The sequence below is a fragment of the Anoplophora glabripennis genome, unplaced genomic scaffold (assembly GCF_000390285.2).
Source record: "Anoplophora glabripennis isolate ALB-LARVAE unplaced genomic scaffold, Agla_2.0 scaffold18, whole genome shotgun sequence".
Lineage (NCBI taxonomy): Eukaryota > Metazoa > Arthropoda > Insecta > Coleoptera > Cerambycidae > Anoplophora > Anoplophora glabripennis.
In genome coordinates this window covers 2119632-2145343 of record NW_019416221.1, presented here as the reverse complement: position 1 = coordinate 2145343, position 25712 = coordinate 2119632, and the positions used below count along the sequence as shown (strand labels likewise).

General features: G+C 35.9%; 1 protein-coding gene across 1 annotated transcript in view; it reads right to left on the bottom strand.

Annotated features, from left to right (window-relative positions):
* LOC108908269 (potassium channel subfamily T member 2) overlaps window positions 1–25712 on the bottom strand; it is a 177548-nt gene that overhangs the window by 103204 nt on the left and 48632 nt on the right. Inside the window, exon 2 of the mRNA XM_023454165.1 lies at window positions 7801–8004. Coding sequence (XP_023309933.1) covers window positions 7801–8003 — 203 coding nt within the window. The 5' untranslated portion in view covers window position 8004. The remainder of the gene's footprint in view (window positions 1–7800; window positions 8005–25712) is intronic.

Below are 25712 nucleotides of genomic sequence, written 5' to 3'. Positions count from 1 at the left end.
AATAAAATAATTTTTCACGATTCAGTACAGTCTTATGAGAATGCAGATTTTTTTGGTCTTTCCACTTAGAATGCGCAGCAATTGACAAACAGTTTTTACAGCAACTTGTATAAATAGGAAACCGATATCTAAGGAACCGTATGATAGCTCGTATAAATCGATTAGGTACTTGTAAGATACATAATTTATAATAATTCTCCTTCAAACTGCTATTTTTGATTAACTTAACGTCCATATGCGTGATAGCGGCAACGCCGCGGTTCTCGACATAGCGTATTATTTGAAATTCGTAGGTGTGACATATGATGTATATTTCAAGCTTAGGCATCCAAACAAAGCCAAGTGCAACGTTGCCAAATCTAAAGGCTTACTACTTTAGTCACTAGCGAATGTACAGAAACTCTCGTTAGAGTTTTAGACGTACCTCCGTACTCGATACACCTCCTTAATTGCCCTAGTTCTACGTTAAGTCAAATCGCACTGTTGCCAGATTGTGTTAAAATTCCCCAATATTACAATTTGGCGCATTTTAAAAACGTGTTACGCCGATGTAATATGCAACCTTTTTGTTAATTTGCACTTAATCTTATCACGCAGTCAAATTTCCAACACACTGTATATAACGTAGGTTTCAAAGCAAAAAAATAAAATAATTTTTATGTCTGAACACAATAAAAATTTCCCTCTATTAAATTGTGTTGTCATCCACTAATACCAAAAAGAACCCTTTAAGAATTAAAGTCCCCCTGAAAAATGTATGTAATCTAGCATCCAGTTTTTCTCAGATTCCTCCCACCCCTGTTCCCGTCGACATTTTATCCTTTTTTTAACGCCACCCCGTAATCCGTTTTATCTCCCATAAAGGCACTGAAATAATTACGTTAGTTTCATTTTCAAAGTTGTTTCGCGCAGGCCGTCTGGCCGAATGAATCCCTCATTAATTTTATATTACCGAGACGGAACGGCCTGGATTATAAATCTATCTGCCGTGGTTGAATTAATACTGGAATATGTCTGTCTAGACTGAGCAGCAAGACCTGACGGTTAGAGACAGACGTCGCGGATGACAGATAGAAAAAATGTGGAATTATGTTCGCTAGCGAGTTTTGTTCCCAAATGGGATAGAATTAAACTTTAAGTATGTGTATGCCTACATTTCGTTAGTACGTTTGGAATATACTGGATGGCCCAATGAAACGAAACAGAGCCATTTTCAGGAACTGCGTCAAGATTGTAGAAAAACGCTAAGACATAATACACCATAGTGTTCAATTTTCAAAAACACAATTAAATAAACTACCAACCAACACTTCCAAATAATATTAGAAAATAATTTGGAATCCACTAATTTTACGTTTATTGTGTGTTTATAGCATTCATTTCCGTTTTTTACAATTCTGTTTTTTTTTTACGAAAGTGATAACAAATCGCTAAAAACCAATGTAACGCAAGAAATACTAAATTTACACCATTGACGTACTTAACTCGGATAACTGACATTTTTACCGATACCAATTGTTTGTACATAAGTTTCAAATTTAAAATCAAAATTCTTAATAAGTATTGGGTGGAATTATAAAATTTAAAGTCTGTTGTAAAGAGAATTGTAAGAGCTTTCAAACGAAATATTACTCAACCCCCAATGCCATTTAAATATTTTGGCGTACCATAATACCAGCAAAGAATGTCCCCCTTTAATCTAAAATCGACTGGTCTGAGCGTTTTTCTACAATCTTGACGCAGTTCCTGAAAATGGCTCCGTTTCGTTTTCATTTGGCCACCCTGTATAATGGAATATAAAAAAATTCACCTCACAACGTGACGCTGTATTAATTTTACTTGACACCGTTCTATGTTTTACAAGCGTCGTGTATGAAATAAATTAAATCGCTATTTACTATAGTTATTTACATTTTTTTTTATTAAAAATAGTTTATTTACTAATAAAGTCTACGTCGCCTCATCTTCCTCATACGCGTTTACTCCTTAACTAGATTTATATCTGTAATACTGAGCCTTCATAAATGATTACAAGCCACGTGATCACTCAGTTTAGGCAACCAACATTACACGATTGGCGCTGACAACTAAAAATCCCTAAATCTTCGTCATCGGGATTAGCCGGTGGATTTCGATCTGCCGAGGTAAGCATCACGGACGCAGGCTGGAATTTGGATGGGTGACCTAAAGCAGGCTCGGGGACGTGGCTGCGGCAGCCTACCAGAGACCTGGGTCGCCCAACATTTGCCGCATGCGTGTGGTCCCAGATAAATGGTAATGAGACCAGAGCAAAGAAAATCTCTGTAACTCAAGACCATGCCTAAACTGTACGAGACTGTGCCACCAAGCCACCCGTGTGGTAAATAGGATGGTTTGAAGAAAAGTACTCGAGTAATGAAGGAGGGTGTATAAGGGGCCTAATAAGGCCTAAGGAAAAACAATTCCACCACCCTGCGACATACATACATACATACCCAAAGTTAAATTGCCAACGACAAGGAAATAAAATTACTGTCCCAAACAAAATATTACTGGTCACGAGAGAAAATATAATTACAGTGTTTCTTTCCCCAGTATTTATTACAAAAAAATTGGGTCAGCCCTTATCAACAATCTCCTCTAGCATAATTCTTTGTGTGCGAAGGGAAGAACTTCCCGCAAAAAGCTATGCCTACGGCATCTCGTGTTGGGGGGAGATGTGGCCCGATAACCTCGTACCTTTCGGCTGTAATTCTGTTTCCAAGTCGTGAAAATGTGTGGGAAAAACCACGTGACATTTTATATTTTTACTTCATCCTTTCACAAGAATGAAGTCTGATGATTCTATTATCGTCCGTCAAGATGATACGAAATCATTTTAAATACACTTAATGGAAATGTTACTGTTCATTTTATTGACAGATCCAGCTGATTCCCGCTCCATCGCCCGTTTCCCGACGACCAAGGATTACGGGAAATTCGAAGTGTAATCCCTTTAACCGGACTAAACTAGTCGAATCTCTCTCTAATTCCGTGTCCCTGTATTTCGCATCATCTCACTGTTTTGCCTCGCATATTTCAACACGGTGAGCCCACGAAAAACGAAATGACATCCGACGAGACGGAAGGGGAGGGGGGACGGACAAAAGAAAAAACGAAGCGAAACAATAAAATTCAACCCTCTGTCAGCTTTAAAGGCAGCTGATTAGTTATGCATAGCAGTGAAAATATGTTGTTGGGGGACCCTCGTTAATAAATAGGCTTTTGGTTCTACTGAGAAAACAAAGGGGGATCGAGATAAACAACAAAACAACATGTATTTGTCTTGTTTTACACTAAATATCCGACCTCAAGCAAATATACAGAGTGAACCATGGTAAAGGTTTTGATGTGTATAAAAAAGTCAAATTTAAGATAAATATGCATGAGTTTATACTAGGAAACTTATTGAGAACTGCTGATTTCAATATAGCAGCACACATAACAACTAAGTATGCAATGTTGTCGGTTGAATTAAATATACTTAAGAGAAAAACGCCGTCCGTAAAAATAACAAAACTACACAAATACTGACAACAGAATCGGAGTTGGTTTACTAATGTAAATTCGAATATGTTCACTCAAAATAAGTATCTCGCAGCAAATAGTATTTACACTAAATAGTAAAAATAAAGCAACACAAAGTTTACAAAGTTTAGATTTCAGTGGTCTATCGTCTAATGGTAAAAAATCTTGCAGTTTTAACAATGCCTGAAAAAAAATAGAACTTTTTTTTGAATGTACTAGCTCAAAAAAAATAATATTGAGCTTAAAGAAATGAAAGAGTTGTTAGATTTTAATTGATTAAACATAAATTTAAAAATTATGCGCGCCTAAAGTTTATTAAAAAAAATCTGGGTTTCATTTGTTTTTTTGTCTGGAATTGGATAAATTCAGACACCCTGTACAAATATTTATAAATAGTAATTTAATATACATATACAGGGTGATTCACAAATGGTGACCAAAAATGAAACCTCATATTCTTTGACGAATTTTAAGGAGAGTCTTCCCTATAAAGTTTTTATCTAGGACGGTTCGTTAAAAAGATACAGGGCGTTAAACTTCAAAAAACATTTTTAATTTTTTTAAATATTTTAAAAATTAGTAAGTGAAATAATTTGAAATGGGGCACATGCACTTATGTAAACATTGTCCAAAATCTGACTGCTTTTTTTAAAATTTACATGCTCCATTAGCGGAGATACAAGGTATCGGTTGCATATTTTTCTCAATAAAATAGTACGCCACTGCTTTACGGTAACAACCATGATATTTTCGGATTCGTCTTTCAATTTTCTACATTTTTGGTCACCATTTGTGAATCAACCCGTAAAAAATAAAAGCATGGAACATCTGAAATCTGATGAAGAACTGAAACCGAGTACGACTCTGTTGAGAGCCGCTGCTCCCGAACTCTATTAATATCTGCGCAAATAATTGTAACTTTGAAAAATGACTTTCACTGAAGTTTTTATAGAAAATATAGATCGTTATTAGAACCTCGCAACCAAGAGAGAATATACTACGCGAATCTGCAACTACGATTTTTTTTGCCTACTACATTTTTTGCGGATTAATGTCGTCTTAAAATTTAGGATATTGGGTGGCTCGTCCCAGGAGTGCTTTAAAGTCTTAAGACGAAATTCAATGAATTTTAAGCAACCTACCAGAAGTGCATGAAAACTTCTAGCAAAATATGTAGTCGTGGAGTAACCAAATAAAACTGTTTGCTACAAAGTTTGTGAGGAACTTAGATTAAAATAAACTTGTGAAATTTGATTTAACAACGTCTCTTTGTGCGCTTATATTACATTGCGACTGTACAGGGTGAAGCTAAAATGAATGACCAAATTTCAATAGCAAATTCTACGAAAAATAAAATCAACACAAATTACACAGGTCAACATTTAGTTTGGTGTCGCTGATTCCGATGCCGAGGTCAGTTAAACTTTATCACACCAGGTTCAAGGTCAGTTGAAGGTCAAACTAGAAAAGGTGGTAGCAAAAATCTGAAAAAATTTATACATAGGTTTTTTGGGTCACTGAATCTGAATCCAATGTCGGTTGACCTCTATCACCTCATGCTCAAGGTCGTTTGAATAAAGTAAGAATAGGAGGTGAAAAAAATTGGATTTTTTTTACTTTTGTCTGTTTTCTGTCTGCCTTTTTACCTGCACACGTGTCTGTTTGGTTGTTAGTCTGTATTTATCGTCCACCTGTGTTTTCTCTCTGTCCATCTACCTGACATCCTGCCTTTCTACCTACCTTTTTGTCGGTAATTTTGTCTATCTTCCTATCTGACTAAATGACTAAATGTTTCTATCCGTCTGTTTTTCTGCCACCCTTCACAAAATTATGTTCACAAAATTGGAAATGGTTTTTTATTGAGAGCTACTCTATCGGATAAAAAAGAAAAGACAAAAATCTGATATTTAACTACAGGAGAGCTTAATTCTTCAAATTAATAATTTCAGTATTTTTAAATTATATTTATAACGATTATCATCTATTTTATCACGCAGTATGTTTGTTTAACGACTTCATTAAAGCTTTACAAACTTGTAGTGAACCTGAAACGCCAGCAATTTACCGATTAATTAAATTGACACGGCCGTCGACGGAACCGATAATTATTTTATATTTGATAACTTATCACCCAACTCCCAGTCGCTGAAATTTAAATATAGAATCTTCTGTGTTGACGCAATTACAGTTAAAAATGATTATTAAATCAGGACGGTGTAAAAAAACGCCGTCGCTTCGGATGTCCCAGTTTTTCGTTAAATTAATAGAACGTAAAATAAGATTACAACGAATTTCAAGGCAGCTTAGAATTGTATTTCTAACTTAGAGGCGCAAAATGTCAAAAAAATGAAAAAACGTTAGTGAATTTTTACTACGCCTCAGTTTCAGACATTTTTCCAATTCATGTAAAAACAATGTTAAAAAGGAATTAATTATTTTCATCTTCTCTTTTCCATCAAATAAATGTGTTATACATGGTGGGCCTTAAGGAGGTATATCGGGGTCCGAGGGAAGTGAGGAGCGCAAGGGGAGTCCTATTATTTTCTTATGGGACTAAAGCCCGCTGCAAATTTGAAAAAATTAAATTCTATTGAAATTATTTGCGATAAACATTATCTATATAGCAAAGAAATATACTCAATATGCACATAACATACATATTGAAAATTAACAACATAAAAATATCATATTTAAGTAGTTTTAAATTATATTTAATGAACGCACAAACACTATGTAGATGTGGCAACAGCGCTTATAATCGAGTGCAGTTGTACATACTGCGAACCTACAGACCTCGGACATCGGAGATATTGCACGTCAAATTCGGGTAAAGATGCGTACGCGTTCAAAAATGTATTGTGTGTAAACTATGTACAATATAATTATTATATATAGCAAATATATCGTATGATCCTCGCGAAGATTTGTATCCTTTATTTAAAATCCGTAAATCATGTGAACTGGTAAAACAACGAGAATTATGTTAATTTAGTTCTAAAGAAATGAAATGTCACTCGCGCCCATCTTTCGTCCAAGTCGAAGAAAATGTTGGATGCAATTTTGAAGGTTCTGTGATAGAAATTACATTATTAGTCACTGTTCGTGTTTTTCATCTCTATTTTAGTAATGTTACAAAAGTTTTGCAACTATAACTAATTTTTTAGATATAAAGTTTGCTGAGAAATATTTATGTTCCTTTGTTATTCCGTACAAATACTTTTATCTCAAGTATTACTAATTTATATTAATCAAGTAAAGAAAAATTTATGTAACCCTAAATATTGCTGGGTACGGATTACGATGTTTTTATAAACCATTAAATACATATATTAAAACTGTATTTTTTATTCCAACAAAAATATCACAGCTTCCTAGTCTTTAGTTTTAAAAACATTGCAAAAAATAATCTGTTGTGGATAATGTATTGTTGATAACAATGTACATGGTATTTAGGAAAAATGTATATGTTTGAAATCAATTTCGTTTTTGTCAAGTCTTTCAAATGTATTCCCTCCTTGCTGTCAGCTGATTGCGACGTTGCCACATCAATCCTCAAGTCAGATAGAAATGCAATTATTGGTTTCTGTTTCAAAACTTACATTAGTTTTACATCAAAAATAAGATAATACTGTGTACTATCTATGGAAAAGTTTTGTTTCCCAATTTCTACATTTTTTTCTCAGTTATGGGCAAAAAAGAGCCAACTTCGCCATATGTAAAAATATGTAAAAATGAACAACTTTCAACAACAATATCTCAAAATCTAGATTAAAAAAAATATGACGCACAAAGGGAGCACTGGGTAATACGCTATATAAAATTTAAGTACATCTGTGCATTTTAGTAAACCCGATATACCTCGTTAAGTCAGGTAAAAAATGGAGATTTCTAAGAATTACATTGTATTAAATTTCAACAAATTATATATTTTCCGGTTCCTGCTATATGCATAGGCAAAAACCATTTCTTTTTAATTATCGGAACATGCTTAATGAACTCCGATTCTCAGTAGGCCTTGAAATGAGAAAATTTTAAAATACAGTGTTCGTATAAGTTCCAAATTACGCGTTTCTTCAAGTACAAACACACACAAATAAGTTTGCGTTTCTGAGCTGCGCGAGACAGAGGAAGAACGCGTTAGGCTAGAGGCGACTCAGACGCAAACTTATTTGTATTCAAACCAAAAAGTACATAGAACACTGTGGAAATATAGACGTATATGCATATATATTTACATATGTATATCGTGAGCACCTGGGGATCTGCAGCGCCACCTCGTCGAGACTGTCGGAGGGGGTGAGGGGCGGCCGCTCGAACAGCCTGCTGGGTGCCAACGTGAGCGCGGCGTCGGCGTAACGGTGACGGCCGCCGCGACGGCGCCGCAACAGCTGCTTCTTCTTCTTGTCCTCCTCGGCAGCTCTGCGCAGGTTGTGCAGCCGGAAGAAGTACATAGACATTCTGCGGGGGAACCACAGTACGTACTTTTAGTTTTCTGTATGCGTTTGTTGCTCGTCGAGGAGTATATGGTAAATTTAAAAATGCAGAGGGTAATTCTTTTGGCACCCTGTATATAGCGCTTTCAAAGGAAACTGAACGGTTTGGAATACGTTAAATTATTATCAGAATTTTTATATATCGGAATTTTTAACAAAGCTTTACAAGAAAATCAACAAAAGCGAACCCCTTAAAAATTCCCATAAGTGTCTCGTTATGGGGACAACATGATCGCCTTACCCTTTGTCAGAATTCGTGACTGCCACGTCGATAAATTTACCATATACTCGTTCGAAGGTGCGTTTATCCACCCTTGTCGTGTGAGTAAACAAATTAGAGACGGCATGCAAGCAAAGCAGAAGAATTGGATCAAAGCGATCACGTGACTCGTTCCCAAAGCAAGCAAGCAATCCAATTAGCAGGGTTACAAGTATGGGTATACGTACCTGTTGCTTAGCCGTGTAATTATCCTGATGCGTGTTCAAAGACGGCATTGTATATGGTTGTAAATTAGTGATCCTGTCGGCGCAGATTTTATTCGTTCCGTTTTATTTGTCGGTGTGAAACATTCAATGAAATTGAACTATAAGACTACAGAGCTATAGAAGTAGAGAACCATATAATGTGGAACTATTTTGGCTGATACTTATTTTAGAAAAACATTCCTCTAAGTGGTTCTTCAATAAGACTTTTCGCCGACAGCCAACGCTGATTAAAGAAAACATTAATGACAGGAAGCAGTGGGGCAACGAAATGTTTTCAACCTTAATTTCGACGGCTTCCTTGGGTCGTTCTGGGAAATGGTCCTGAAATAAATGGGCCTATAGCCCTATAGTCGCTTCTTTAGGCTGCAATTGGTAAGTTATCAGGATGAGATTGCTTTGGTCGGATGAAACTGGACAAAATCTAAGGAAGTGTCTGTCTTTCTACAGTCGTTTGTTTGCAAGACACATATGCAGTGTGATATCGATTGAAATACAATATATATTTCAGTCGCGTCTGAGAGAGCTGATCCTTCAGTCGAAGTACATAAGAAAAGAAAGTTTTATTTCGCACTACACTAGAGAATTTGTATTTACCCGATGTTCAAGTGTATTGAGGATCAATAACTCCTTCGAATCGTTCCTATGGTGCTAGAATGCACCGTAGCCACATCCCATGAGCCGCGTTATCTTTGGAAACTTAAGAGATTATCATAAACTGTTAGAAGTTGCTAGAATTCCATGGTGTTATCCTTAGAGAGACATTAAGCTATCAAACGTACTTGTTCGTTAACTTTACAATCTGCTTAGTGTCTGAATAGCCTTAAATAAAGTCCTTTATCTTCGGAATATGAAAAATAAGTCACCGTTCCGCATTGGCGCTGGGTTGAATTGAAAAATGCACAAACGAAAGGCGTAAAGTCCTGAATAAACACAGTTTATAGTAAGTTTAACGACGCGAGTATGCGATAAAACCAGTAAAATTTATCAAAACGGTTGGAAATCTGAAGAATCTGCTGTCGTGGCTCATGAAATATAAATGGAGAGAGCGCGTGCCGTAGGTTGTTGAAAGATGGGAGTATAAACCCCTGCTGGATTTCGCGAGCAAACATATTTGACAGCAAAAACAAATCGAGTGTTTTACAGTCTATTTTTTTCGGGATTTCATGTGTTGTTGCCCTGACGAGAAATATGTGTAAAGTCAATAGGTTTTAGTTCAATATGCCTTAGATTAAAGGTACAGGGTAGAAGATAGACGATAATAGTTATTGCTTAATCAGACAATTTTCATTAAAAAAAAATTGAGGTACATGTGACAATATATGTCCATTATCTTTTAATAAAAGCGAAAGATATCAACAGATAAATGAAAGCTCTTTAATAATCTAACATTTTTCTTGCCCCCACACACTTTAATTCATAATACCTGTTTAATTTTACTTTTTATAGCACAAAATTTTCCTCGTCAATATCTCGGTACTTTGTTTTAAACAGAAACATTTTTAATTTATAATAACTAACTTGAAGACTCGCAGATTACTTTTAAGCACGAAATTTCAAAGTAGCCAATGTTCCAGTAAATGATCAGCGTCTTTAATTGAATCGCTGCTTCCATACCAAACTCTGAATTTGGAATGGAAACTTATACCTACTCGAGTGTCAAATATACATACTTAGTATTTGTACACTCGATGAGACCTCTTTCTTCTTACAACAAATTGCTCTTTCATTTTTCATGTATTCCTAACAATGCTATTTTTGTTTTGTGATTCTATCGGTGTTCAAGAAGAAGCCCCAGCGAGAGGTATTAATCTGTGACAACAAAACGGAATTAAAAACAAACAAAATTACAAGGGTTTTCGTATACAAAGTCGTTTAATTCTGTTTATTGTGCAAAAAAATTAGTATGTTATTCCTGCCCACAAAACCGTTAATCAATAATTCGGAATGTGAATTGTTCTATTTACAACCTGCTATTGACATTGTCATTAACATCCGTTTTATAATATACGGCTACGTCCGGCAAAAATAAGAAGAGGATTTAATTTCTTGTAATTTAAAAATTTTTACTTGACATAGATAGAAACAGCCCTGGATATCTAACGGTACCGCACCCCCGACATATTTCAAAACAATTCACCCCCTTGTTTCCGGCTCCTTAATTTGCATACTTTCCACCCTTCCTGCTTTTGACATGTACCTACCTATTTCACGTGATTTCTCCCGTTACGATAAATAAACGTTCCCTCGAATAATACTTCAAACAAAAAGTTGTGAAACGCCACCCAGACAAACTCGCGGAGCAACTGTTTTCCGCTTCGTTTAAACGTTGTTTTTCATGTCTCGTGAGTCGGATCGGAGATATTACGTCGCCTTGTGCACTTGTCTGAGGAAATACGGCACCCAGACGTGTGTCACGTTGCACCCTGATATTTCCTCCAATTGTCTTTTTCGATAAATCATCAGAGCAGCAGATTTGCTTCTAGAACAACTGGTCTCTGATTTACCGTCCACAATTAGAAAGTTTTCTAATACTTTATTACCTCATATGTACCTGCTTTGAAAACTGTTTTAAAGGAAAGTAAAACCCCTATAACTTGGCGAAGTACTAAGGAGCTTCTACGGGGACTTTTGTTTAATTTGTTATAGTTACCTAATAAAAAAAAGGTTAAATAATATTAATATCAAAAATGATTAGTCCATTTTTAGGAGTAAAATTCTAATAGGTATTTCATATTAGGGATTTTTTGATAAAAAATATATTTACGCCACTGGATTCACGACCCCCCAAAACGGGCCAATACCAAGTAATAATAACGATTTTTGTAGCCAAATCAAAAATTCGCAAGTCTTTACATTTTTTTTCATTTTTTTATTGTTGAAATCAACCTAACCAAAAAAGGAAATTAATTAAACTCTAGTAAGTGTAGTGGAATACTAAATAATAGAATAATTGTCCCTTTCTTTTTTAGGGCAATTTGAATACGAATAAATTTTTAAATTTTCTTAATAATGAATTTCGGAACGCATTAGATGATTTGCCTTTAAGAAATCTCCTTAATTTCTTCTAATTAAACTTCTTGAAACTTCTTTCAATTATATGGTAGCCCTATTCATAACGCTGCTACGGTGAGAGAATGGTTAAACGAACATTTTGAGAACTGTTGGAGTTGGAGCTTTAATTGAGTGGCAGCCAAGATCCCCGTATTCATTAGATTTTTTCTTTGGGGTTTATTGAAACAAAAAGTTTATAAATCAAGGCCACAAACTCTACATGAACTACGCTAGGATAATGCAACCCTGTGCAGAAATTACCCCAAACCAAAACAAAAGGTAATTACGAACGTGCGTAAAAGAATTGAGAAGTGCATAGAATGCTGGATTGATAGAAGTGACAGGAATATAATTATCTAACTTTTTTGGTTTCAGTTTCATTATTTTATTTTTAAGTAATAGCCAGCTGTGTCACTTATACAGAGATGAATCTCTAGCGAGAAATTAACTGATAAATATAATCTTACTTTTCCAATATCTTCAATGTCATTCACATCGATGTATTTCATAAGCTGCCAGAAGCAATAAGTGAAACGTAGCGTTCCCAGCGCTTACGTTTGACGATAAACTATAAAGTTTACCTATCACATACAGAAACGTCCTGCAACGCCTGTAAACAACGTGCCTTCAGACAGAAAAGCCGCAATTTGTCCCGGCGTCGCCGTCGTCTCGACCGTTCCTCTTCCTGGCAATTCCCCGAACGGACATCGCCGGATGCATTTGTCCGGCCAAACATGGCAGCAGACACGGGACGGTTTGCACCTTGACATTTCGTCCCCCTCCCACTCCCCCTCCCCCCCACCAAGTCGTCCGTATCTCTCTTCCGCATCAGTGACTCTATTATGAGGAGTTGCTGGCACGCTCCCCGAGGACTTCTTATAGGCAGCGACGCGGAGGACACAGGCACGTACCCCTTCAATCAATAACGTGTATTACTCTCTCTAGATTTCCTTGGCTATTTCTGATCCGTCCGTGACGATATCGCCATGGCTGTCTAAGGGATCCCGCACCCCGCGACTTAACCGCGTAGTTGCTCCTTTATTATAACAATACCTATGTACGTTTTCAGCTACAGAATTTGAATAATTCTAAATATTTCGAATTTTCACCCCCAAGAACGGCGGTGACAACATTTTTAAAATTATGGCGATGTTTCGCATGGTACTAGCTATGTCCTGTACACATTTAGTTTCGCGCAACTCACTCGGTTTCAAAAATACAATACCTATGTATGTAAGATATTTAAAAATTCCTCTCCACATACTCGAACAGCTCCACTGGACCTTTCCCTGTATTTAGGATATTTTGTGTTAATCACTGCCTATAGTGTAAGTTTGGTTGCCTAATAGTTGCCGTCACGTGAGCTTAGATCAATCTTGTTCCTGCACTATTACGATGCTCTTTGTATCCCACTAGATAAAATAAGATCAGACGAAGACAACATCACAAATAGGTATATTCTTGTCGATAAAGTGCCGAAAGAAATAAATTTAACTTTAAGAAAATTTGCCGGCAGACTCCTGACAGGACCCGCCGTAACAAAGCAAACATTTCCCTATTCCCCCTGCGACCTACTTTTGCCGCATTGTCCAAATTCCAAAATTAAATACTACTCCCTTTCCGGACTTTTCTTCCCGGTAACCAACTTCACATTCTTCTCGGGCAACTTCCCAACCTTCATTACTCTTAATTCGACAGCGGAAACCGGCCGGATTTGTTTAAGGGAAAGCGGCGAGGGAAAACCGAATTATGTCACCTAGGCCCAAGCAAACAGCAGTCAGCCTCCCTTGTCGTCCTAATAACTGCCTCGGCCGAAAGACTGATTGTGATGCAGCGAGACAGTGGTTTATTGTACCCAGAAGTGTGCTTAAAATTAGGAACTCAAAAGTGTCTCCGCAGGGAAGGACTTTTAAAATTGACAGTTAACTGAGTACAACTCTATTAAGAGCGGAACTTTGGATAAGACGTTTTTCACACTGATACATCAGTTCCAAGTATTCTGGTCTGGGTAATGATGAAACTTCACTTATCCATAATATCCAAACGTATAGTCAACATATCTGAATCAACACGTTGGCTCAAAAATTACTGACTCTGCAGTCAGTGGATATTTGTTAAGACCTGAAGCAGAAGAAGGTCCACTTGGTGGACACTTAATTCTCATATTTGTCTTCTGCAATAGGCCTTCAACGAAGTTCTTCCAAAGCTTCTTTAATTAACACTTCTGTAAACAGTGACATCACATAAAAATTCATTCAGGTGTCATCTGGATCTAGCTGCGTTCAAAATTTTCTCTTATGTCTACTTCAAAAAATCTATCATGAATATTTTAATCGTATTTATTTAATTTATTTTCTCCTCTATTTTCGAGTACTTATGCCAAAATCATATTGAATTACTTTGCATGTAAAATAAATAAATAAACAGTACTGAATTATTTAAAAATACTGTCATCTTATTTCACTTTAAACACTACGAATGAAACGTAACTTTTCTTTCTTTTTCTCAATTTGAAGGGCGAAATAAAAGGGAGGCAAGGAAGTAGGCTATGAATCGTCATTTAAGAGATGGCAGTACGTTATTTTTCCGTAAGTCATAGATTGGGAGGAAGGATTTACAATCGGACGGCTCTCGAAATAATGGTCGAAAAAAAAAATAGAAGACCCGGACAGAACTTTTATCATGGCCTTAGATCTAAGACAAATGGGAATACTGGTGTATCATATATCAGCTGAGTAAAGCTAGGCATATGACAGAGAAATATGTAATTTTTACAGAAAAAAAAGGAAAGAAAATCAATTATGGGTTAGATAACAAAAGGTAGCTATTTTGATTCCTGAAAAATTCTGCACCCGATTTTTCTCCGACTTTATTTTAAATCTTCTTACAGCGCTTTAACCTTCTTCTTATGATTATCGAATAATCGATTGCTATACATCTGCTAAAGAGCTCGTATAAATGCCGCACCATAGCCTGTGCATTTATTCATTTTTCCAAGAAAGAATCGTTTAATGAGGTCATTAAAAAAAATCTGCTTTATTCAAATTTGCAGAAAAGGAAGTCGGGAATCATATTAAATGAGTTCAACATGCAGAACGAGCCTCGGTAACAATATAATGCCGGACTTAGTTGAAAACTTTTTAATTGTACAACGAAAAATGACGCCATCTAGTGGTAGTTTTACCGGATTATTATTATTTTTTTAATGGAGCTACTCTTTTGTATTGGTTAACTACCTTGCTATGATAGAAATATACTTAAATAGAAATTTAATAAAATGGTTCTAATATACTTCATGTCCCATTTTAATCGATCATCCCGAATAACTTTGTAGGATGACTTCCAATTAAAAAGCTTCCAGAACAAAAATTGTAAGGTTTTAATGGGACCCTACGATAATGACCCAGAAGTCAAACTTAGGGGTCATTTGGAGATCAACTACATAATTTCAAATGGAAACCCCATTTGTTTTGTCCAGAAATGGAAAAATCAGGAAATTTTACGTTTACAAATATATATTTGATCTTAGGTCAGATTGATCCCTAGGGGCCCTCCAAATGTCAAATCAGCTTAAATGACCCCTAAATTTGACCCTAGGGCGCAATGTCAGCGACACAATTAGACCATAAATCATGACCACGGTAGATTGTACGGAATTTACCACAAAATTAATGAACTTTTGTCATAAAATATAAATATTCCAGTCGGAAAGTTATGAAAACATTTAAATTTTGTTACGTGACCAAAAACAAATTGTGACGTCATTCAGTGCGACCGAGAAGACAACCTGCTTCTCGGCCATGTGTCGTCAAGTCTACCCCACTCTAAAGAAAATTTGGCTGTCTCTAGACCCTTGTTACTACTGTACTCAAGCTGTCATTCTTCTTCTCGATTCTCGATCGCACTAAATGACGTCACGCATTAACGCGGCAGCAACAACTTCTGAGAAATTTCACTACATTTATAGAATATTTCTAGACATTTAAAAAATATATGCAGGTTGTCGATAGGGTATTAACATATCTGTATGATACAGATCCACTATCTGGCATTAACAAATTGAAAAAAAAAAACTGGAATTTTTCTAACAGAGATGAATCCCGTCAAAGGGAAAGGTCAGCGGATGTCGAAGCAGAGGAAAAGTACCTCGCACGCGACACCTTTTCGGCGGCTGCAAAGGCGCGTTCTAGCGTGAGCGCCGGCATATCGGCCCGGGTCGATCGTCCCATCTATCCAATTTCCTCTCGATATTGTGCGCCCTTTCAATCACCCCGACAGGACGTCCGGACAACGAATTGAAATATCATCTTACCGGAACGGCGTCCAGACCATCGAGGGGTGTATTTTTTCGTCCGGGCCGGAATTTGCCTTTTGATTTCGCCCGGATCAGGAGTGGGATATTTACGAGGCGGCCGTGGAGATTCGCAACGAATAGAAATCGGGTAGTTTCGGGGTGAGTTACGCCGTTGAGGTTCGTGTGTTGGTTTGGGTCTATTACCGGTAATGATACAGTGTATCGGGTTTGGTTAATACGTACAGGAGAACTGATGCATATACAGGGTGTTCATTTTTCAAGCAGCAGCATCGGGATCTGAATTATCTTAAGAGATACAAGATTGGTCAAATTAAGGCGAAGTTTCTATATCGATGAAAGTTCTAGGAAAAAATATTATTAAAATATCATTCTGACAAGAGGAATTATCCTTTAATATTTGCCGTAACATCACTGTTACACTATGTACGAAACGCAATAAATATCGCGATCAGAATGTAATAAAACAAACTCAAACTCCGTACAAGAAAAATTAATATCAGGGAATTAAATTTTTCCCCAAAACAACTAGGTAACGTCTGAAAATTTATAACACTTTCATATCCTTTATCGAATCTTAAACTCGCGCCTAGCTGGCATATTTTCATCGGCAGGATGCTCTCTATGGAAAATTTATTCACAAAGTGACACTTAAAAGGAGCATTCGCTAATCCATAAAATATCCGCCCCATAAACCTCGCGCGGTGGGCCAGCAGTAAAACCGAATCGATGAGCGATAAACATCATCCGAAAAGCGGCGATTAAATTTATTTTGACGACGACGCCTCCCCGAGCTATCTGAGTAACCGACACGTGCTGCAGGACTGACGTTCGCAGGTCTGGATATCTATGAGCGAAAATTTTCCAAAAGAAAGAAAAAGTCCACCTGATTTATAATGTTCTGAAGAAGGTCTAATAAGATTCATATGCATAATATCTGCTTAAAATTTATTTAAATTGAAATTGATGAAGTCAAAATAATATCAGTTCTTCATATAAATTTTTTTCAAACGGGCCTTCGTTAACAAGTTACGGGCCCTCAAAGGTGAAAATTTTATTTACAGTCTCTAAATCATTAACTTCAGCATGAGGCATATTTCGTGATCGATAACACAGGCGTACAGCTTGTTCTTGATGTTGTAAGTGAAACTTCATTATGCCCAGAACGCCAGAGACGGACTATGCCCAATGGTTAACAACCCAGAATTTTTGCATAGATGACGATAGCAATTTGTCTGTATCAAAAATAACTTCCCTGAAGAATTTGCCAACGATAATACCCTCTTGGTTCAACACGGTAAAATTAACAATTTAGGAAATATTTGTGATTTTATGTCACAGTGTACATTGAACGGCGCCTCCACCATTTTTTGTTTTTAATTTTTAATTGGACATAATTACTATGTTAGAACCTTACCTACATATTTTTAAAATAAGAGCCTAGAAAATCTTACTGTCTTCTAATGGTATTTTCACTAACAAAATTTGACAAACACACTTTACACATAACACAAAATAGAAAAAAACAAGTATCAGTTAAAGCAAGTTCAAAAAATAATTTAAAATAAAAAAACTACCAAAATACATTTTCAATGTGACCACCTTCCACCTCCACACACTTCCTAAGTCTAGAATGTTATTTGTTTGTACATGAAAAAGCATTTCTGAGGTATGTCTAATATTATCACAATAGAAATTAATCCTTTGTAGCAATTTATCCCTTGTATGTGCCGGAGTTGAGTACACTAATCTTTTCAAATATCCCTACACGAAGAAGTCGATAGGATTAAAGTCCAGAGGACGTGGTGGCCATGAAATTGGGTCTCCTCTCCCAATTCATTTATTATTAAACACAATGGATCAACAATTTCGTACATCAATATTGAAATGGGGAGGAGCCCCATCGTGCATGAACCAAACGTTTCATCGGGTGTCTAATGGAACATCCTCTAATGGTGGCTGCAAATTATTTTGCAAAAACTCCAAATATCGATGTCCATTCAGACCTTGCTCAAAAACGAGTGGACCTATTAAATTCACTATTCCTGCCCATACATTAATAGTGGGTAATAATTTGATAGGTCTATATGTTTTTGATAAACGTCTGAATGGACATCGATATTTGGAGTTGAATACTTACTTTAACTTATTCACGTTTTTTTTTCTATTTTGTATGATGTGTAAAGTGTGTTTGTCAAATTTTGTTAGTGAATATTACATTAGTAGACCATAAGATTTTCTAGGCTCATATTTTAAAAATATGTACGGCTCTCATAGTAATTATGTTGAATTAAAAATTAAAAACAAAAAATGGTGGAGGCGCCGGTCGATGTGCACTGTGACATAAAATCACAAATATTTCCTAATCCGTTAATTTTACCGAGTTGAACCAAGAGGATATTATCGTTGGCAAATTATTCAGGGAACTTATTTTTAATGCAGGTACATAGCGATCGTCATCTATGCAAAAATTCTGGGTTGTTAACCATTGGGCATAGTCCGTCCCTGGCATTCTGGGCATAATGAAGTTTCACTTACAACATCAAAAACAAACTGTACGCATGTGTTATCGATCACCAAATTTGCATCATGGTGGCATTAATAGTTTAGAGGCTGTAAATAAAAATAACTTTTTAATTTTCACCTTTGAAGGCCCGTAACTTGTTAACGAAGGCCCGTATGAAAAAATTTTTTATGAAAAACTGATATTATTTTGACCTCATCTATTTGTACTCGACTATTTTGCATCATGTACCGGAACACCCTGTATATAAAAATCGAGTTAGTTTAATATCTTAGTGATCCACAATAACGTAGTTGAAAACTAATAATAAAAATTCGTCTGATTGAACTAATTTCTTTGTGTTAAAAGTGTTAAAACAACGTCTATTTAAACTATCCACCTGCTCAGAAAGTTACATTCATTTGTATCAGGTGTCCCAAATTTCACGTAAGATTTGAATTTTGCGCTATTTGTGCCGTAGTGTGGTCAACGAAATAAAAACCATTGTGACAGCTTACAGTTTAATTAAAAACCCATGTTTTCTATCAATATTACATCTTGCGTGAATTTGAGACACCCTTTATATGGATCGAAATATAATCAACATAAACAATCATAAACATAATCAATCATAATTATGTACATTTCAATGATTAAAGTTACCGTTTGAGGCAGTTGGTAATTCTTTCTCGAATTAATTTAAAATGACATTCACGCCTGTCACCGTTCGACATGTTGCTTTAAAAGCTAAATAGTGGTACGTGAAGTAAATTATAACATTTTCCCCTTCACAAAATTCGCAAATACTGTTTCGCAAACTCTTTTGTATTCATTAAGGTTTATTTTCCACCCAATACGTTTCAAGAAAGTGATTAATTTAGAAGCTTATTAATTTCCTGAATTGTTTTGTTGTATCAAATAAATTTTCGCTGAACTTGTTTTATTTCAAAGAGTCCTATTATAAAATGATTTATAATTGAAAATTTTGGTATATTGGTTATGGTATTCTACATATCTTCTTTGTGATTCAAAATTGCGGTAACTTTTATCAAAATATACTCATTGTTGTTTCGACTTGATTGCATGTAAAAAATAAAAAAAATAAATGCTAAAAGCTTACAGTGCTTTTCTATTTTTCTCCATGCAGGGCCCATCCCCACTAAAGACTCAAGCTACCCTCCACGAGAAGCAGAAGAAGCGGGGCGGAAAATAACAATTTCAACTATGTTTCAAAAATTTCCACCGAAGTTCTCAATGAAGCTCCCAGTCTCCCCAAACATCAAAGCTATAGCGAACGACACCGCTGCAAGCGGCGAAGTTGAGAAAATCGAGCCAGTTTCGGATTTTGGAAAACAAAAACTCGGAAAAATGCGAACTAGGGAACTGAAATGCAAAATCACAATACCACTACATGTCCATCACCCGTTCCAAGCGACTACAATCCAAATACGAGCAAAATACAAAGAGACCAACTGTCCAAACTTGAGGCGGACTTCGTTACATGACCTCTGCGTCATTATGAATTACAAAAAGACATTCTACAAACTTTTTGTACGTGTGTATGATTTTTAATGATGTGTATGATAAACCCGGGTCAAAATGACATTGTTGGTAACTGTTTCGTCTGTCTAATGAAACTACTACCAATTTTTTTAAAGTAGATGAAGTACATCAGTACACCCGAAGGCAAGAAACGACTATAGCAACCACTGGACATGCTTTCGATAACAGCTTATGATAAATAAATTGGAATGATGGATCCAAGTTTCGGTTTACTTGCTGGCTTTCGTTCCGCTTATTTATTTACTGGTAGAAAAGAAATTTTTCATGGTTTCAAAGGAGGCACCAAATCCCTGCCCGTGTTGCAAACTTTACCTTCTGAATTTAACAGATTCGCATCGTCCTTTTCTCCTCAACGGCGTCGGCACAATCGCGATACCCTCCTCCTCTTGGCTGAGAAACCCCAAAACTGGTTTGACAAATCGAATTCGCACCTCTGCGACGGGCCCTTCACGGAGGATGTAAATGAGGCCCGTACGCCCGAACTTATGGCGGAATATTAAACAGCGTTCGTCGGCAGAGCAAACCGATAAACGTCAAACCAGTGATGAATTTGATTTCCGCGGGACAATAGCGACGGCACGTCGACGTTATTGAATGCGTTGAATAGCTGTGATTGCACTAATCAGCATATTGTAGTTCCGTTCTAAGGCAATCTTGAATGCAGAAAGCTCCTACATTTAAAATAATGATAATACTGCTCGATTGGATCCGGCGTCAGTTCCGTTCCTACCCGTCTCTGCAGGAACTAGGCTTCAAGACTTCTAATGGTGCCTCGAAATGTTTTCGGTTTTATCCTTGTCCCCAGGTACCTACTTTTATTACCCTATGCTAATTAACTCTTATCCGGGTCATTACCTACTCGGTTTGTGCTTATGTACCCTAATAACAACAACTAATTTATGTTTACAGCCTACTTATTCTAATCTCATTTGCTAAATACATTTATTTGGGATAATCTCGGATAATTTATATGGCTCGTAAATTCCCAGAAAGCAAAATATATTTATTGGGGCAGGTACTGAATGTAATCAAATCATATTTTGTGTCTGTTGCAACTTTTAACGTTATGCTCCTGTGTTAACCGAGAAATCTCACTTTTAGCATTGACTGAGAAATAGTATTTTCACTCAACGCTTTTAATAAGATAGTAACAAAACCATAAAGCGACATACTGCCTGGATATATCGATGAAGAATGAAGTCGAATACCTCGCGAAATTCCACCCATTCATCGTACTGGAGTTGGGGGAAAGTGATGCAGGATTAAACATTCAACACAAACGTGGCTTCGGTAAACAAACCATAGTTGCGTGTAGCGGTTTAGAAATTTCACAAAAGGGTTTCCCCGAGTTTGAGAAGGCACTTATATTACCGCCTATCACGCGCAGAGTTATTTGGGTAGGTATCATTTGAGCATGTAAATGAATGAAAATCGATACAGAAAATTTACTTCTAATTTGACACATCAGGGGATACAAACACGATTTATTTTCTCTTTAAAAGTGAGTATGTTTGCGACAATTGTTGCCTTATTAATGTCTAAGTATTCATATAGGTATAGAAATTTTACTAAATATATTTTATTAATATAAATGTACGTTTTTATGTTTTTGATGCTCTTAACTGATTATTGCTCGTTTAGAAATAAGAAATATTAATTAATTTAACAATTACCCCCAAAAATAAATACCACCCGACCCGAAAGACACAAATGCCAGCCAATTTGCGCCTCTTCGTAAGGGATTTGCCTAATTGCTCGAGCTCAAAACGCAATAGCTTTTATTTTTTCAGTACCTCGGGGGTACTAGGGAAGCTCATACGGCTGAGAGGATTTTTTAACATCTAAAAGCTTGGATTTGTAACGAGTAGAATCGTAATTACGCCATTTTCAGACCACGCCGAAAGGTCAAACGTATAATTCGATGCCGCTACCACCAAATTACATTCTGGTGTGCTAATTTATTCTTTTTTCAGCTGCGAACTGTTTTAGCTAAATTAAAGTGCCTCTCCGGGCTCCCTCGACACCCCTTCATCCCTAGTACAATTTTAATTGTTCCTCTCCATAGGATTTTCAAATGGGAATAGAAATCAGTTACGAATATGAATTTATGTGTGACATTCAACACGTGGGTGATAGATAGTGTTTAAAGTGAGCGGCAATTTTTTTTTGCTAGACTCCCGAGGGTTAAAAGAGCGTTTTATGCACCAGTGCTGTGCGTATAATTTATAGAGCAAACTAACCGTAAATAAACATCCCCGGTTGCACATTATCTGCCGTAATCATATGTAATTAAATACCAACTTATTTAATCTCAACTTTTCAAACAAATGTGTTTGTCCCTCTAATTCCACGTGTACCTCTGGCTGTGGGCGAGACGCACACTACCGTTTCTAGGTAAATATTTAATTGCAACGGTAATTAACTTAAATCCGTTTTATGTCGACGCGGTTCTCATAAAACGTTTCCGAGAAGGGGAAGTCACATCCTGAAATTCGTGCGGCTGCTATAAAATTCCGTCCAGTTTACGCCTTCGCTGAAAGCGTCAAAAATGGATTTGGAATTAAAATGCCCTGTTTATAGTAATTTAGTGAAGTGATGCGACGTATTTTGGATTAAAAAAAAAACAATGCATTGCCAAAATACGCATTTAACTGGATGTATTCCGGAAATAAGTTCATGAAACTGTATTTTATGGCGAGTAAACTGAAAAGAACTGAAACTGAATAAAAATTAACACTCTTCCACATAGAACGTAATAATAGGGGATTGGAATCGATATATTTTATCGACGGGATATAAGCTTCGCAAGACACCGAATTCGAGGCATGTAAGAACATGTTAGACAAGTATATCGTAAAGGATTTGTAATTGAAGGAGCAATAGATAATCGAGAGAAATTTATCTTCGTTTTGCTAAACAGCGGTGTCAATTTCCTCATCACAACTGTTTTCCTTGTATTAGGGATCCTTAGGGACTTTTAATTGATAGTGCCAATCGTGCAATGTTGGTTGCCTATGATCGAAGATCACGTGGCTTGTCGTCATTATAAATGTTTTTATTTGAAATAAAACATCCCTCGACACATTTTTATAGCTCTCTATTTCCACCTAAGTTATTATTATACCGAATTATATGAATAAAAAAAAAGCCATACGAACGGAGTTTCGCCCCTTATCCATTAAAAGTTACAACCAACGTCCCCATTTGTCAAGATTTTAACTGCATTTTTCCATGCAAACGGAATAAGGCCCACATTCAGACAAGCACAAAAATAAAGCCATTTGCATTTTTGATAAATAAATTTCAGAAATATATCGGTCGAACACCTGCTATGCTCCATAATGAAAATATTTCGGATCAATTTAGATAACCTTTACGTGAGAAGGGGCCCATAAATAGAAAATGTTTTGTGACGAGGGTTGAGATTTACGAAATAATAACACACATTCTGTAAGGGGTGCATGGTGGCCCGAAGGCAGGGCCGGATCTAGAATAACTGCTACATGTGCAACAGTATTTTAGGGATCAATTTTTGTAAAATGATATATAATGTAGCCTCAATTTGCAATAGTTTTTTAGTCAATATAAAATCTATTTCTAAAATCATACAGGGTGTCCCGTACACAGAGAAACAGGTCATTTGTGAGGTCATAATAATGTGATCTGGCCAAACTTATCTTAGTTCAAAAGTAACCGAGTTACATGGTGTCGCAATCTAAATTTTATTTTTAATTCTTTTAAATAACCCTCGAAATAGTTGATATATTTAAATGAAATTTGGTATTCCGGGGTTTTTTGATAAGAAAAATTCAAATTTGCCCATAATTTTGGCATACTTTCTAGAGGGCTCCACTTACGTCGCCTCTCAGAGCTTTTATAGTTGAAACATTTTTTGCTTCACACTACCTTATTTTCTGATAACAACATCTCTTTTTCTATCACTTTTGCATAAAAAGGGTATACTTGCTCGATGTCGCTAGGATTTACCATTCTCGAGATATTTGCATTTAAAGGATTCAATAGGTATATGACAAGAAAGTTAGAGAACTAATAAACTTCAATAAAGACATTCAATATCTGATTCCATAATTCTTATCGGTTCCTAATTGGGTGAGAATAAACTAATGTTTTCAAATGGTCCCACAAGTAATAATCCAAAGGATTTAAATCAGGACTGCGAGGTGGCCATAGGAATGCACTTCCTCTTCCAATCTATCGACGAGGAAATTGGTCATTTAAATAAGTGGGCACTTTACGAGAATAGAGAATAGTTATGGGGTCACAAATCACCTGTTACTCTGCGTACAATTCATTTCGGGACACCCTGTATATTAATAGTAATCTTGTACAGGGCTTCCTATCGGAAAATTCACTTTTGAGCTAGAAAAAAGTTCCCTATAAAACTATTGTCTTTTAAGGGCTCCAAAAATTCAACTTTAGGAAAAACTTATCCAAAAAAAAAAAAAAATTGGACTATAGGGGACTCCTGCAAATACAATTTTGTAAAAACTTACACAAGGCGAAGTGTAATAAAAAACGAACAAAAACTTGAAAGAATTTCGCAAGGAAAGAAATAAATAGAATTTTATAACACCTATTTTATATCAACAAATTCAACTGCTTCTGCCGCTATCGTTATTATTAATGAAATTTTGTATGTTTATAAAAAAAACGTATAATTTTTTGATTCAGTAGCTCTTTATAGATAAGCATTTTAATTCACATCCGCAATATAAATGTTCCAATCTATATCTCGTATAATTATTATTAAATTATCTTTCAAAGGAACATACAACAGTCATAGGAACTTTTTTCTAAAGTCAAAAAATAAAAAAATTACCAAGTTGACCATTTTCCGTGACAAATGAACAAAATTTGATGTATTTCATATTTTGACAAATTATTAACGTATTAGAATATTGAAAAAGATTCTGAACAATAAATATTAACTGTAATTATGTCATTTTCTACCTGATCCATTAAAAATAATCCTTACAAACTTGTGGAAAACCCTAATATTTCCTAAAAAATCCCTAACTCTGGTATATTAAACAAAAGGAATAAACGTAATATAATTAAACAAAAAGTAGTAAAATACATATTAAAAAAATCTTATATCTTTTGCGCTAGAGCCGGTCCTGTATGATTTTCGCATATATCGCCGCCTTGGTTAGCAGATAATGTTGCTTGTTATGCCCAATAAACTTTCTGACAAACCTAAACGCTAAATTTATTTTCCGCGTTTCAACACATCAGAACAAATTGTCTAATTCCTTGTACATACATAATAATTTACAAAATAAAATAAAGTTAGTAGTTATTCACACGCCATACGAAATTTCACTTTCACTTATTTTCTAGACCAGTACGAACTGAAATTACTAAGTCTGTGAATGATGTTAGCAATGTTACAATCATGTTAGTAGAATAAACTTTTACCATTGCAAGCTAAATTAATGCGTCTAGGTCCAAATGTTATCAATTAAAAAATATGAGTGTACCTTTTGTGCCTGATTTTAAACATCACACACGGATCTATATTCACAAGCCTTCATCAGCGTCAACAAAGAGAATCTCGACTATGGCAAAATTGAAATTCACTCCGGACTAGTTGAACCTGTCATAATATAATACAAAATTGATATTCCCCACTATCGCTCAACACCAGTAATGCGCGACCCAGTGGCAAAAATCGATTTTGTCATTGATCACACGTAGACAATTACAACTGGTTATTATGGGGAATATCGCACTGTGG